Raw genomic sequence first — 17112 nt, forward strand, 5'->3', positions numbered from 1 at the left:
ATCACTCTTGTTACTTTCCAAACCAAAATACTCCTCCCTGGCCACCATCCCCCTTTATTTATGTAGCATTAATATGGAAATTTCTTTACGGCAGGGACTATGACTATGATCAGATGTATTCACATCTATTAATGAGTATGGCTTTACTTTTGTATTTTTATCCCTAATGTTTGGCTTGTAGGAAGCACTTAATAAATGCCTTTTAATTATTTCATTCATTAGTTTCTTAAAGTCTAGATATATGCATTAAATTGTAACCTCGAACCTGTAAAGTATATAGCAAACGCCATGACTCTAACTGGGCATAGGGGCAACTAGGTGGCACAGTGCAGAGAGCATGGGTCCTAGAGTCAGGAGGACTGAGTGAAAATCTGACTTCAGACACTTACTACTTACTAACTGTGTGACTCTGGTCAAGTCATTTAACCCCAATTACCTCGTAAAAGAAAAAAGTAAGACCTGGGCATGAAGGATAATAGCTTTATTTCAGTGAAGGACTTATTCATCTAATTCCCAAGACCAAGACACTGACACAAGTAGCAAGAATTTCAAGTAAAGTGGATTTTATTTAGTATAATCCAAAGCCAACTTCTCCACTAAAAGCATTCAGAAGAGAAAGTAATCTTAGGCTCTTCATGGCCCCCAGTGCTTAAGTTTTGTCTCCATCCATTCATCAGGCTGATCTATGGCTGTTTCTGTTTTTCTTCCTCCACCTCCATGCTAAGAAGCTCTCTAATTACCAAAAGGCCAGACATCCTTGCCAAGTAAAACCAAAAACCTTGCCATTGAGGTCTACTGAAGCTTCTTTACTATCTGATGGCAGACCTCCCCAGATTAAAGCTCAATGTGTTCTGTCTTCACCCCAACTGGCTCCTTTGACATGACCTTAGTCCAAAGTTCCACTTCTTTCTCCTTCAGCTTATTGGCTGCTTTGGGGGTGATGTTAATTTGGAGGTAGCCTTCATTCTGATCATAGGCAGGCCACTTTGGCAATCCTTCTCCATTAGGGTTTCTGAAAAAAAAATCAGTATTTTAAAAATAAAAATAATCATTGAATCAGCAGTAGTGGTTACAAAAAGGAGAGGGAGATACCTACTAAACATAGTGAAGAAAAATCACCAGTAATTCCCCTCTGTTACCAGTCTTACCCAGTCTTAGCAAAGTTGACCCAGTATTTCATCACAGTTCTGCTAAGTTTCTTCTCTTCCTCTGGTGAGCCTCCTGAAAATGACAATTGAAGATTTTAGAATGTGACTATAATATTTTTAGTAAGAAAATTACTACGTATATACTCAGTGCCCATCTCATGCTCCTTTCACACCCATTCCTACTTGTGAGCTCTCCCATCACTCCTGCACTTTACAATGTCACATACATCCTTGTGTGTCCTCCTCAGGTGATGCTCTGACCCAATACCTCTCTATTTTTTACCTTTATTCACTAATCCTATGAGGATTTTACCTTCCTTTTCTGTAGAGGTAATGTCAAGAAACAATCAAATAGTACCTAACAAGTGCTGGTCCGTGGGCATATATATTCAGAGAGGAAGCACTAACTAAAAAGGAATTAAACTCTAATGATGGGATTTCAGGCATAAGCAATAGCTTAGTAGGAGAGAGATTTTGAAGAGGATAATTAATACTAAATAAATAGTATATGGATCATAAAATTTTACTTATAGGAACCATCTACCCCTTTGACCAACAGTCAAAGGGCTAAACTTGAGGACCTAAAAGGCCACATGTGGCCTTGAGGCTGCAGGTTCTCCACCCTTGGTGCAGACTTATCCCTTTATTTTACAGATACAGAAGCTAAGGACTAAGTGACTTGTCCTAGGTAATACAGATGATAAGTAACAAAGCTTAGATTTTACTTATTTCTAGGTCTTCTGACACCAAATACATTTCTTCTATATTACCCCATTTTTAGCTTGGCATCTAAAGTCTAGGAATCCACTGTATTAAACATTCAACCTCAAGGCCTTTGCTGGGAGTGGCAGTTAAAATGTCAATGTGGTCTGCTTTCAGTTTTTATCTCAGAGTGGGTAACAGAAAGAAATCCTCGGGAAGTCAAATAAAGGTGGCTAGAATCAACTGTGCTGTGCTTGGAAGAAAATGAGCATCCAGTGCATACACCAGGAATGTGGAACCTGTGGCCTTGTAGATCCTTAACAAACACTTTTGTTTTGTGCAATTTGAATTCAGTCAAAAGGCTACACCTAAGGATGTAGATAGCCACATGTGGCCTGAAGACCACCAATTCCCCTCCCCTGGCATAGACCAAAGCCCCTAGATGGAAGGATTGCTGTTATGTGGCCATGATATAAATTAACCTTGAGGACACTGATTAACATTTTGATTTTGTGGTACAGACTCCTCTAAAGTACATCTTTGCTATGTTCATGTTATTATAAGGAACCTCTAAAGTAGGGCAAAGAATCAGAGAAAGCTAGGCCCCAGAAGCTAGGCTCCCTGAATGCTCCAGTGTCGGAATACAATCCCATTTTTGTCTTTATCCCCAACTGTTTACTTCAGTGGCTGGAATGTATTAGGCCTCCAATAAATGCCTGTTGGTTGATCAATTCTTCATGATATTCTTTTTCTGAGAATGCTCTCATAATCAGAATTGGAATTCGATGGACTTCAGATGAAGGGCACCTAATCCAACCCATCCTCAACAGGAATCCCTTCTACAATGTTCCTAACAAGTAGCTAATCAGCGCTTACTTTTTGTTGTCATCGTTTCATTTGTGTCCACCTCTTTATGATTCTATTTGGGGTTTTCTTGGCAAATATACTGGAATGATTTGCTATTTCTTTCTCCAGCTGTTTTGCAGATAAGGAAACTGAGGCAAATAGAGTTAAGTGACTGGTCCACTGTCACACAGCTAGTAAGTGTCTGAGGCTGGATTTGAATTCAGGTCCTCCTGACTCCAGAGCCAGTGCTCACGTAGTGCACCATGTAGCTGCCCTCAGCCTTGGATCTCATGAAATAGAAGGACACTTTGGGACATTTCTAATCATTAGGAAATCTTCCTTACATCAAACTGAAGTCCATCTCTCTACAACTTCCCTTCACGGCTTCTAAGTTTACACAAGCAGAAGAAGGTAAATCCTTCTTCAAGTACTTGAAAAAGCTGTTATGCCCTGTAAAGTCTTCTCCTCTTCAGGTTAGATATCCTGCTTGTTTCCTTCAACCATCCTCATATGACAAAATCTAAATGCAACTAACTCTCCTGGCTCTTTTTCCCTGGTTGTTCTCCAGCTTGTCAGTGTCTTTCAAAAATATGGTACCAGGACCTGAGCACAATAAGCCAGATACCATTCCGAACAAAGAACACTATAATAATACTATCATTTCAATAATTCTGTGCACTATGATTCCATTAATTTATCCCCAGATGCCATTTACTCCTTGTGACAATAAGAAACCCTTGTTCAGTGATGACACATAAGACTTAGGATAGATTGTCTGGTGAAATGAGCTGAGGATGGGGAGTGCGGAGTCAAAAGACCTTCATTCTAATTCTGGCTTTGCCACTAAATTTAGGGAATGCATTTCTTTTCTCAGGGCCTGTTTCCTTATGTGGAAGGAATGGCTAATAACCATTCCCATTTAAGAAACTCTAGTTGCTCTCCAAGATCAATATAAAAATCCTTTGTTTGGCATTTAAAGGCCTTCATCGCTTAGCCAATCCCTACCTTTCCAGTCTCCTTTATACCTAAATTTCCACTCCCTGCCCCTTTTGCTCTGTGATCCAGTGACACTGGCCTCTTTGCTGTTCCTTGCACAAGACCTTCCATCTCCCATCAGTGTATTTTTATTTATTGTCCCCTCCATAAGTGGAATTCTCACCCTCTTGATAACTGCCTTGGCCCCACTGGCTTCCTTCAAGTCTCAGCTAAAATTTTACTTTCTGAAAGAAGTCTTTCCTTGTCCTCCTTATTCTTAGTGCCTTCTCTCTGAGATGATTATCTCTAATTTACCTTGTCTATCTATTTATCTATCTAGTTTGTACTTAATTATTTACATATTGTTTCTCCCATTAAACAACGAGCTTAAGAGAAGGGGCCATCTGTTGCTGACTTTGCATCATTCCTTCTCCATGCACCTCTCAGTGATTAGCACAGTGCCTGGCACGTAGTAGGTACTTAACAAATTCTTATTGACTTATCTTGATTTTTTGCTTCATAGGAGATGTTATGAACATCAAGTGAGATAGCTGGTAAATTAAAAGGGTTAAGTAATTCTTAAAGTTAAATATTGCTTTCCAAATAACCAGGAAGTAATGTTTTGACAAGTTTTTTGTAGCAAGCTGAGATCAATCACCTTTCAGAAATGGAGCCCCAAAGACAGAGAGAATTTCATCCCCATGGTCTGCCTTCACTGTCTCTGGTTTCAGGTTGGTTGAGAAGCTTGGCCGATGTTGAAATTCATACATGTACGTGGGTGCACCTGATGCTGAAAGAAAGAATAGAAAACTCAGTATATCAGGTTTTCTACCTCAGATGTACTTACTTACAAGGGAGTCCCTAAGGCCGTCTTGGGAAATATGAAAGAATTTTGTTCTGAGTTCTTAAGTTAGTTTAATTAATTGGGGACCCTAAGTTCTGGGTACATAAGAGACCTAGAGGATCTGACAGAGATATGCAGAGTGATGGCTGGCACTGATAGCCATGTGCTTTTCCTAATGTGAAAGACTATCTTCAATTCACTAAGAGATCTACAATTTTGTTCAGAGAATTTTAGGTGTCTAGGACCTTAGGTGGTCATCTAGTCGACTCTCCCCTCATCTCTATCAGATGGTTCCTTATTCCTAGGCAAATGTAACATTATTCTACCCCTAGATGAATGAAAGATACACAGAAGTTCAGCTCTGAAAGAAACCTCAGGAGCTTCTAGTCCACTCCATGGCTGAAAAAAAAATCCCACAACAGCCTAACCCACAAGTGAGGAGCCATCATCCACTTGAAGACCTGTGAGGGGCAAGCCACTATTTTTCATGGCAGGCCATTTATTCCACTTATTGATACCTCTTATTGGTAAGTAGTTTTTCTTTACATTAAACCTAACTTTATCGTTTTGTAACTAACCCCTCACTCTCACCTCTTCCCTTTGTAGATTAACAGAATAAACCTAATCATTGCCCCTCCCCCAACAAGATAACCCTTTAAGTACTTGGAGAGAGCTATCATGTCCTTCCTGAACGTTTTCTTCCCCATGATAAAATCACCAGTTCTTGTAACTGATTATAGTTAAGTAGTAACTGATTATAGTTAAGATTTGATTTGTTGCACAATGTTCATTGCTATTCCTAGAACACTCTCCAATTTATTAATATCATTCCAAATTCTGGCATCCAGAAATGAAAAAATAATACTCCACATATGGTATGACTAGGGTAGATGTTGTTATCTTTCTTTTTCTAGATTCCATTGATTCACTATCCCACCATTTTCATCTCTCCTTAAGCCCCCCACCCTCTCATTTGAAGACCTTGACTCTTGCGTTACTGAAAAATATTGACAATAATCAGCAAGAGCTCCTCTCTTCTCCATTTCTTAAGTTTACTGAATAGGGAAATTATCTAGTCAAAACTAAATTCCAGGTAGGACAAGCAGAAAATATAACAAAAGCAACATATTAGGATGTAAAGATGATATGAAAATAAAATGTATCTATACTTTTTAAAAAATCTAGAATTTTCAATGAATCAAAATAAACTCAGGGGTTCGGAGTATGAAATTCTAGTTTGGCTTATCTAGGCCAAACATTGTCCTGTGCTCACAAATAGTTCCTCTCCCCTACATTTTGTGTGTATATATACATACATATAATATATATATATATGTATATGTATATATATACATACATACTAGTATGTATGTATGCGCATATGTATATACATATATACATATGTGTGTTAATATATATGTGTGTGTGTGTGTATATATGTATATATATGTATGTATGTCTACAACTTTATGTAATCCCTGGGCTTTTGCCAGGTTGGACCCCAAGTATTTTATATTATTTGAAGATATTTTAAAAGAAATTTCTCTTTCTATCTCCTGCTGCTGGTTTTGTTGGTAGTATATAGAAATGCAATTGATTTGTGTGGGTTTATTTTATACCTTGAAACTTTGCTGAAGGTGTTAATTGTTTCAACTAGGATTTTCATTTGTTTTTAATTCTCTAGGGTTCTCTAAATATACCATCATATCATCTGCAAAGAGTCCTGACTTTGTTTCTTCATTGCCTGCTTTTATTCCTTCAAATTCTTTTTTTACTCTTATTTCTACATACAGGATTTCACAATACTGAAGAATAATGGTGATAATGGACTTACTTGCTTCACTCCTGTAATCTTATTGGAAAGGATTCAAGTTCAGTCTTGTTAGAGACAATGCTTGCATTTAGATAGACACTACTTATCATTTTGAGAAAGATTTTATTGATTCCTATGTTTTCTAGTATTTTTTAAAATAGGAACGGGTATTGTTTTTTGTCAAAATGTTTTTCTCTGTGTATTGATATAATCATATGACTTTTGTTGCTTTCATTATTGATATAGCAAATTAGGTCAATAGTTTTCTTAATATAGAACCAGCCCTGCATCCTTGATATAAATTCCATTTGTTCATAGTACATGCATAATCTTCGTGATACATTGCTACAATCTCTTTACTAGGGTTTTATTTAATATTTTTGCATCAATATTTATTAAGGAAATTGGTCTATAATTTTCTTTCTCTGTTTTGGCTCTCCTTGGTTTAGATATCAAAACCATATTTGTGTCATGAAAGGAATTTGTTAGGATTCTTTCTTTACTTCTTTTTTTCCCAAGTAGTTTATATGGTATTGTGATTAAGTGTTCCTTAAAAGTTTAGAAGAATTCACTTGTATATCCATCTATTCCTGGGTATTGATGGCTGGTTCAATTTCTTTTTATTTTGGTAGGGTTTTTAATATAGCATTATTTAAATATTCCATTTTGTCTTCCATTAATCTGGCCAGTATATATATACACACATATAAATGTGTGTATCTCTGTATATACATATGAATGTATATATGCACAGGTATATATAAACATATATGTATATATGTACACATATATGTGTGTATATATGTTAAATATTTATCCATTTCACTTAGATTGTCAGTTTACTAGCATATAATTGGTCAAATAAATTCTAATAATTGTTTTAATTCATCTCCTTTGGTGGTGTATTTACCCTTTTCATCATTGATAGTGGTGATTTAGATTTCTTTCTTTTTAAAAAAAATCAAATTAACCAATTTATTGATTTCATTTTTTAATAAACCCAATTTTTAGTTTTATTTATAAATTCTTTATATCTACTTTAAATTTTATTAATCTCTTATTTTCAACATCTACATTTTGGTGTTTAATTGGGAAATTTTAATTTGTTCTTTTTCTATTTTTTTAGTTGCATTCATTTTCTTCTCTTTCTCTGATTTTTTTTCTTTTTATTTCATTCTTTTAAAATTTATTTATTTAATTGATTTAGTTGTCAGCATTGATTTGCACAAGAGTTTGAATTACAAATTTTCTCCCCATTTCTACCCTCCCCCCTACTCCAAGATGGCGTATATTCTGGTTCCCTTTTCCCCAGTCAGCCCTCCCTTCTGTCACCCCACTCCCCTCCCATCCCATTTTCCCTTCCTTTCTTGTAGGGCTAGATAAATTTCTACGCCCCATTGCCTATGTATCTTATTTTCTAGTTGCATGCAAAAGCTTTTTTTTTTTGTTTTTGAACATCTGTTTTTAAAATCTTTGAGTTCCAAATTCTCTCTGCTCTTCCTTTCCCACCCACCCTCCCTAAGAAGTCAAGCAATTCAACATAGGCCACATGTGCATCATTATGTATAACCCTTCCACAATTCTCATGTTGTGAAAGACTAACTATATTTTGCTGCTTCCTAACCTATCCCCCTTTATTGAATTTTCTCCCTTGACCCTGTCCCCTTTTGAAAGTGTTTGTTTTTGATTACCTCCACCCCTATCAGTCCTCCCCTCCATCATCCCCCCTTTATCATATACTTCTCTCTTCTTCCCTGTGGCGTAAGATACCCAATTGAGTATGTATGGTATTCCCTCCTCAGGTCAAACCTGACCAAAGCAAGATTCAATCATGCCCCCCCTCACTTGCCCTCCCCGTCCTCCTACAGAACCGCTTCCTCTTCCCACCTCTATGCGGGATAATCCACACCATTCTGTCTCTCCCTATCTCCCTCTCTCAACATATTCCTCTCTCATCCTTTAATTTGATTTTATTTCTTTTAGATAACTTCCCTTCATCTTCATTTCACCCTCTGTCCTCTCTCTCTCTCTCTCTCTTTATATAAATATATATACACACACATCCATATATACATACATACACATTCACTTACATATATACATGTACATAAACATATATATATATATGTATATATATATATATATATATATATATATATATATATATATATATATATATGCATATTCCCTTCAGCTACCCTAAAACTGAGGTCTCATGAATCATACACATCATCTTTCCATGTAGGAATATAAACAAAACAGTTCAACTTTAGTAAGTCCCTTGGAATTTCTTTTTCTTCTTCTTTTTCTTGATTACCTTTTCATGCTGCTCTTGACCCTTGTGTTTGAAAGTCAAATTTTCTATTCAGCTCTGGTTTTTTAATTAGAAAGCTTGAAAGTCCTCTATTTTATTATAAATCCATATTTTATCTTGGAGCATGATACTCAGTTTTGCTGGGTAGGTGATTCTTGGTTTTAATCCTAGCTCAATTGACCTCCGGAATATCGTATTCCAAGCCCTTCCATCTCTTAAGGTAGAAGCTACCAGATCTTGGATTATTCTGATTATGTTTCCACAATACTCAAATTGTTTCTTTCTGACTGCTTGCAATATTTTCTCCTTGATCTGGGAGCTCTGCAATTTGGCAACAATATTCCTAGGAGATTTCTTTTTGGGGTCTCTTTGAAAAGGTGATCAGTGGATTCTTTCAATTTCTATTTTGCCCTGTTGCCCTAGAATAACCGGGCAGTTCTCCTTGATAAGTTCTTGGAAGATGATATCTAGGCTCTTTTTTGATCATGGCTTTCAGGTAGTCCAATAATTTTTAAATTATCTCTCCTGCATCTATTTTCCAGGTCAGTGGTTTTTCCAATGAGATATTTCACATTGTCTTCCATTTTTTTATTCCATTGGTTCTGTTTTATAATATCTTGATTTCTCATAAGGTCACTAACTTCCACTTGCTCCAATCTCATTTTTAAGGTAGTATTATCCTCAGTGGTCTTTTGGAGCTCCTTTTCTATTTGGCTAATTCTGCCTTTCAAGGCATTCTTCTCCTCATTGACTTTTTGGAGCTCTTTTACCATTTGAGTTAGTCTATTTTTTAAGATGTTGTTTTCTTCAGTATATTTTTCAGTATTTTTTGGGTCTCCTTTAGCAAGTCATTGACTTCTTTTTTCATGATTTTCTCGCATCCTTCTCATTTCTCTTCCCAATTTTTCCTCTACTTCTCTTACTTGCTTTTCCAAATCCTTTTTGAGCTCTTCCATGGCCTGGGACCAGTTCATGTTTTTCTTGGAGGCTTTTGTTGTAGACTCTTTGACTTTGTTAACTTCTTCTGTCTGCATGTTTTGGTCTTCTTTGTCACCAAAGAAAGAATCCAAAGTCTGAGACTGAATCTGGGTGCATTTTCACTGCCTGGCCATATTCCCAACCAACCAACTTGACGCTTGAGTTTTTCAGCATGGTATGACTGCTTGTAGACTAAAAAGTTCTATGTTCCATGCTTGTGGTGATGCGCCAGCTCTGCCACACTAGCGCTCCTCCTTCCCCAAGAACCCCCAACCTGGACTGGACTTAGATCTTCAGCAGGCTCTTCACTCCTGCTCTGACTTGCCACTTAATTCCTCCCACCAGGTGGGCCAGGGTCTGGAAGCAACTGCAGCTGTACTTCTGTAGCTGCCCCACCTCCGCTGCCCCCTGGGCTGGTAGCCAAACCACGAACTCCTTCCACTCCTGCAGCTTTTCCCACTAACCTTCTCTGTTGTCTTTGGTGTTTGTGGGTTGAGAAGTCTGGTAACTGCTGCAGCTCACTGATTCAGGGCACTAGGGCATGCTCCACCCGGCTCCTGTTCTGGTTGGTCTGGGCTGCCCATGCTGGACTCTGCTCTGCTCCCAGGTCCGTGTGGGATAGACCTCACCCAGAGACCATCCAGGATATCCTGGGCTAGAGCCCTGCTTCCCTCTGCTGTTTTGTGGGTTTCGCAGTTCTAGAATTGGTTCAGTGGCTTTTTGGAGGTCTTTTGGTATTTCGGTTATTCTATTTTTTAAGGTGTTATCTTCTTCAGTATTTTTTTCAGTCTCCTTTAGCAAGTCCTTGACTTGTTTTTCATGGTTTTCTTGCATCTCTCTCATTTCTCTTCCCAATTTTTCCTCTACTTCTCTAACTTGCTTTTCCTAATTCTTTTTGAGCTCTTCCATGGCCTGAGACCAATTCATGTTTTTCTTGGAGCTTTTGATATAGGCTCTTTGACTTTGTTGACTTCTTCAGGATGTATGTTTTGATATTCTTTGTCACCAAAAAAAGATTTTAGAGTCTCAGTCTCAGTTTGAGTCTGTATCTTTTTTGCTGCCTTGCCATGTTCCCAGCCAATCCTTGACCTTTGATTTTTTTGTCAAGGCATGACCGTACAGTAGAGAGTGTTTTGTCCCAGCCTTTAGGGGCTGTGTTGCTGTTCTCAGAGATACTTCTACTCCACTGTCACCACAAGCTCTTCCATAGCAGGACTCTTCCTCCCCTAAGAACGGCCCAACCAGAATTGTGACCCACATCCAAGCAGGGCAAAGCAATCCCCGCACTCCCGCTCTAGTCTTCTGCTTGATTCCTCCCACTGTGTGAGCCAGGGACTTGGGAAGAAGGTGACATTGGAGCTCTGGAAGCAGCCACAGGAGCTTCCTGCTGCTGCTGCCACCACCAGCGCACCACCTCTGCCACCCCCAGGGCTTGGGACTGGACCACTTTCTAACCTGCTCTAGCAGATTTCCCAATAACCTGCTCTGTGGTCTTTGGCATTTGTGGGTTGAGAAGTCTGGTAACTGCAGCAGTATAATGACTAATGACCCTAAGGCCTGCTCTGGCCCAATGCCTGGTCTGATCTGTTCTGGGGCAGCCCACTCTGGGCTGCACTCTGCTCCCAGCACTGTGCAATAGATCTTCCTAGTGACCATCCATGCCATCCTGAATTGGAGACCTGCTTCCCTCTGCTATGTGCATTCCCACAGCTCTAGAATTTGTTCAGAGCAATTTTTGCAGGTATTTGGAGGGATTTGGGGGAGAACTTAAGGAAGTCCCTGCTTTCCAGCCACCATCTTGGCTCCACCCCCTACCCACTCATTCTTTAGGATTAGATTATTTAGTTTACACTTAATTTTTTTCATATATGCTTTCATGGCCTCTCCTTAAAAATAGTGTTTATTGTATTATGAAAGGGGTGAATTCAATTTTTCTGCTTTTCTTCATTTGGTTGTGAGGTTTTTGTGTGCTCATACACGGTCATTTTTTTGTGATGATACAAAGTACAGCTAAGAAAAAGGTGTACTCCTTTCTATTGCCATTCAGTTTTCTTCAAAGTTCTATAATATATAACTTTTCTAAAATTCTATTCATCACTTTGATTTTTTTCCTTATTTACCTTATGGTTAGATTTATTTAGCTCTGAGAGAGGAAATTTGAGGTTGTCTACTGTTACAGTTTTATTGTCTATTTCCTTTCAAAAAACCATTATCTTTTGTGTTAAGAATTAAGATGCTATGCCATTTGGTACATATATGTTTAGTATTGATGTTACTTCACTATCTATGGGCCTTTTGCTAGGTATAGTTTCACTGCTTATCCCTTTTAATTAGGTTTATTTTCACTTTTGCTTTGTCTGAGATCATAATTACTACCCCTTCTTTTTCTTTTTTTACTTCAGCTGAAGCATAACTGATTCTGCTAAAGACCCTTGCTTTAATTCTTTGTGAGTCTTTCTGTTTTAAGTGTGTTTTTTGTAAACCACATATTGTCGGATTTTGGTCTATAATCCATTCTGTTATCTATTTCCATTTAATAGGTGATTTCATCCCATTCACATTCATGGTTATGATTGCTAAGTGTGCATTTCCTCCTACCCTGTTTTCTTCTGCTTATCTTTCTCTTTTTATCCTGTCACTCTTCTAAAGTCTGTTTTGTTTCTGGCCATTGTCTTCCTTTATCTCCCTCTAATTAATTCCATTTTTTCTTATCCCCTTCCTCCATTATTTCTCTGCTGCGTAAGATAAATTTCTAGTACCGTGTGTGTGTGTGTGTGTGTGTGTGTGTGTGTGTGTGTGTATCTGTATCTATATCTATACACATATATAGTGTATATGCATGAATGTTTGTGTACATACACATACATTCATACATATTCCCTTTTTTCAGCCAATTTAGGTGTGAGGTCCAATATTGGCTGCTCTTCTCCACTTTCTCCTTCATTGTAAAAGCTCTTCCTTGTGCAACTCTATTGAGATTTTTTCCCCATTCTTTATATCATTCTTTCTTTTACCAGGGAATCTATTCTTCCCATTTATACCTTTTATTTTTTACATAATCCCAACACAGTTTACTCAGTCTTGCACCTTCATTCTATGTAGAATCTTTTTAACTGTCCTAAAAATGGTAAAAGTTTTAGAGGTTTTATGTATCATCTTCCTATATAAAAAGGTAAGAAGTTTAACCTTATTGATTACCTTATGATTTCTCTTTCATGTTTATCTTTATATGCTTCTCTTGATTCTTATATTCAACTTTCAAATTTTCTGTTCCACTCTGGACTTTTCATCAGGAATGCTTGAAAGTCATCTATTTCATTAAATACGCATTTTTTACTTGAAGGATTACACTCAGTTTTCTTGGTAAGTTATTCTTGCTTGTAATCTCAACATTTTTGCCTTCCAGAACATCATATTCCAAGTCCTCTGCTCCTTTGATGTGGTAGATTCTAAATCTTACATGCTCCTGACGATGGCTTCACAGTGTTTGAATGGTTTCTTTCTTGCTACTTGAAATAGTTTTTATTTAATCTGGAAGCCCTGGAATTTGTTTATAATTTTCTTTCAAGTTTTACTTTTTGGATCACTTCCATGTGATTATTGGTAGATTTTTTCAATTTCTACTTTACCTTCTTGTTTTAAGATTTCAAGACATTTTTTCCTTGATAATTTCTTGAAATACCATGTCTGGGATCTTTCTTTAATGACTTTCAGATAGTCCAATAATTCTTAAATTATCTCCCTTCAATCTATTTTCCAGGTCAGTTGTTTTTCCAAAGAGATATTTCACCTTTTCTTCTATTTTTTTCATTCTTTTAGCTTTGTTTTAAAATTGTTTCTTGATGTCTCATGGAGTTATTGACTGAGATTTTATGCCTCTTTTTTCCATTTGACCAATTCTGCTTTTTAAGGAGTTATTTTCATCAGTGAATTTTCATAGCTCTTTTTTCACTTGTCCAATTCTATTTAAGATGTTGTTTTCTTTAACCTATTTTTGTGCCTTGTTTACCAAGATGTTAATTGTCTGTTCATAATTTATTATTTGTTTTCATTTCATTACTTATTTATTTTCTACCACTCTTTTTGGATTTTGATTTTTTTTAGCTTTTTTTTTTCCAGGAATTCTTATTGGGCTTCTGTCCAATTTATATTTTTTTTCCTCTGCAGCTTTGCTTATAGCTATTTTAATATCATTGTGTCTTTTAAATTTGTGTCTTGATCTTCCCTGTAACCTTAGTAGCTTTTTATAGTCAAGCTATTTCTTGTCATTGTTGTTTGTTCTTTTTTCCACTCTATTTCTTGATGTGGAATTTTATGTTAATGTTGGATACTATTCTTGGCATGAGAGTAGGGAGGGGCTCTGTTTCAAGATTCAAGCTTTTTCCCACTAATGTTTTCAGAGCTAGTTCTGGAACTTTGGAAATTTGGTGCTTCTAAGGTAGTATGATCTGGGGAGAGGTGTGGTAATTGCTGTCTTGGCCTGTGCCCTAGTTCTTGCCCAGAAATGGCCCCTGATTCCTCGGGATTGCAATCAATACTGATTCTCAGGAAGACTCCTTCCTTGGGACCAGAAATGATAGTTTGTTAGGATCCCTGATCTCTTGGGGCCCCCAATCCCTCAGCTAAAAATGTTCCTCTCTGCCCTTAAACCCTAGCCCAGAAGTAGGTATACGCAATGAAGTTGCTAAGCAAGGTCTGGTCTGGCATCTTGTGCTACAACAGAGGTACTCTGTAATCTCTTACCATTTGTATGATCCCCTTACCATCTCAGGCATAGGAGCTACCAAAGCTGCTATTGCTTCTGTCTCCACTATCTAGTTCCACTACTAATGTTTCATCCACATGGTCTCCAGGCCAACCTCCTCCCCCATTTCACAGATCTCTCGCTCCAATCTCCCATGTTGTCTTGATTTGGAAAAATGTCTCACTCTAAACTTTTTTGGCTCTGTCCCTCTAGAATTTAATTTGAGGTGTTATTTTATAGTTGGAGGGGAATATTCAGAGAGCTCTGCTGAGTGCCTTTCTGCTCCATCATCTTGATTCTCTGCCTCTGAAAGTCCTGATGCTCTTTTTTACCCAAAAAGTAGTTTCCTACTTATTCTGTCTCTGGCTAGAATTTGGGCTACAATACTGAGTATTCAACCATGTCTAATCATTGAGATGAATAATGTTGACTGTGTTACTCCTTGCTGTTACTCAGGAACTCACCCATATGAAAACGAGCCACCCTCACAGATGGAATTCCAAACATCAAGTCTCCTATCAAGTTTATAAGCAGGTCTTTCCTTTTGATAGGATCATTTGTCATTCCAAGATATTCCTTAGTTAAAATAGGAGTAAGGTCTTTGGGGATTTTCTGAAATGTAGTAAAGGAGGAGAGATAATTTGCTTTTCATCCATTCATTCATTAAATGGTATGCATTACATAAGATTGTACCAACCAATGCCTTTTCACCACAACATCATTATATCATAACCCACCTGTACAATAAAGTTATGATACTTTGCTATATTATAATTTAGCCAATATTTATTTATAACACTGCCACTGAACTAAACATCCTTTGGCATATTGTTTCACCTAATATTATGTTTCTGTGGAAACATTTATAAATTTTAGGTGAGAGGACCCTATTTTTAGCACTTAAATGATAAGTTCCTCTGTTATGAATATTAGAAGGTATAGAGGTGAGTAAGACAGAATTCCTGTCCTTAAAGAAATTACAGTGAAACATATAAAATGACAAGTATGTAAGAGAGATATGAACAATATGATATGGGGCTCCTTCGGAGAAGGGTTAGAGTACTTCCATCTTAGAGGGAGAAAAGGATTAGAAAAGTCTTCATTAATTCATTACATGACCTCTCCCTTAGAGTGAGGAAAATCATGCTAAAGACTTCTATTTCTTAAGCAAAGGAGGGAAATACAAAGTTTTTACTTTTTAGTAAAATTCTGCCTCTTTGAGTGATTTTCTTTTCTGCTTTAGGATTAGAGGCATCATAGGGCATTGAAAAGTATGCGGGATTAGAAGTCAGAATACCTTGATTTAAATCCTGGCACAATATATATAATATTAGGGAAATCATTTCCCTCCTCTGGGCCTCTGATTCTCTTGCCTTTAAAATAAAAGCATTGAACCAGATGGTCTCTAATGCCCCTTGAACAGATAGATTTTATGTTTTAAGATTCTATATCCTTTCTAGCTCTGGCATTCCAAGGTCTAAGTTCCCTCCCAGCTCTGACATTATAGAATTCTATGTGTCTTACAACAAGTGGGTAGGAGCTCCATAACAGTGCCGTTGCTGTTTCTTGGTCTGGTATGCCTTCTGAGAAAGGGAACTGCAACAACTGCACAAAATAGTCATTGAACATAAAAAGAAGTGATGGTTAACATAAGAAATAAAGCAGCTTTTTCTGAAACAAGCAAACAAGGAAAGTATTCCTTTTATTTTGATTCATGTTGAGTTAATCAATGAATTTACCTGGCTTATTAAGCATCTTAGGAAACGTCTAAAGTGGAAATTAGGAAAATGTTCTTTGAAAGTATGAAAAAAGCAAGTGGCCCACTTCTACCCAGCCAATAGGCACATCCATTTATGTGAAGATCCCTATGGTGCCCAAATAATTAGAATATATGAGGCTTCTAGTTTCTTGATCATTAGGGTTTACTTAGGGAAGTAGCTAAGGGGGAAAACTGAACCTGAAGACCTTTTAGCAATGCCTCTAGAAGTTTCCCGTATGCCAGTTGTGATTCCTGAAATTCTGGCATTGGAGTTTCCTTTAGATTATAAGATTGTTCTCTAGTAGAATGTAAATAACAGTGAAAAATTTAATTGAATGAACTAGTAAATTCTTATTAGCAGTCATTTAAATTTGGGAGGATGATTTCATTAAAGGATTTAGAGCTGAAAGTAAACTTTAAGATCTTCTAGTTCAATGTCCTCATTGTAAATAATGCATATACCCTTGTTTAAACTTCAACAAGAAGGAAAATCATTAAAGGCAGAGGCACTGATATGTAAAGAAAAGGACTTTCAGGTGTAAAGGTAACATTCTATAACTTGGATAGGATGGGAGGTGAAGATAGAATGTGAAGAAGCTATCAAGATGGTGAATTTGCACTTAGAGAACAGAACACTTCAAAAGCTCTTTTACCAGCATTTTTTTATTTAATATATTTAGTTTTCAGCATTGATTTTCACAAGAATTTGAATTAAGAATTTTCTCCCCATTTCTACCCTCCTCCCCACTCCAAAATGGTGTATATTCTGGTTGCCCTATTCCCCAGTCAGCCCTCCCTTCTATCACCTCACTCCCCTCTCATCCCCTTTTCCCTTCCTTTCTTGTAGGGCAAGATAAATTTCTACACCCCATTTCCTGTGTATCTTATTTTCTAGTTGCATGCAAAAACTTTTTTTTTGTTTTTGAACATCTGTTTTTAAAACTTTGGGTTCCAAATTCTCTCCCCTCTTCCCTTTGCTGCTTCCTTAC

At 37.2% G+C, this 17112-nt stretch overlaps 1 protein-coding gene across 2 annotated transcripts in view; it reads right to left on the reverse strand.

The window, feature by feature from the left end:
* Positions 1-544: 544 nt before the first annotated feature.
* LOC118841848 (liver carboxylesterase 1-like) overlaps positions 545-17112 on the reverse strand; it is a 113298-nt gene continuing 96730 nt past the window's right edge. For both annotated transcript variants that reach the window (XM_036749514.1, XM_036749513.1), the window contains exons 10-14: positions 15889-15969; positions 14829-14976; positions 4330-4461; positions 1149-1221; positions 545-1012 (exon numbers count right to left, since the gene is read on the reverse strand). In XM_036749514.1, coding sequence (XP_036605409.1) covers positions 835-1012; positions 1149-1221; positions 4330-4461; positions 14829-14976; positions 15889-15969 — 612 coding nt within the window. In that variant the 3' untranslated portion in view covers positions 545-834. The remainder of the gene's footprint in view (positions 1013-1148; positions 1222-4329; positions 4462-14828; positions 14977-15888; positions 15970-17112) is intronic.

Source organism: Trichosurus vulpecula, chromosome 3 (genome assembly GCF_011100635.1).
Source record: "Trichosurus vulpecula isolate mTriVul1 chromosome 3, mTriVul1.pri, whole genome shotgun sequence".
In the NCBI taxonomy this organism is placed as follows: domain Eukaryota; kingdom Metazoa; phylum Chordata; class Mammalia; order Diprotodontia; family Phalangeridae; genus Trichosurus; species Trichosurus vulpecula.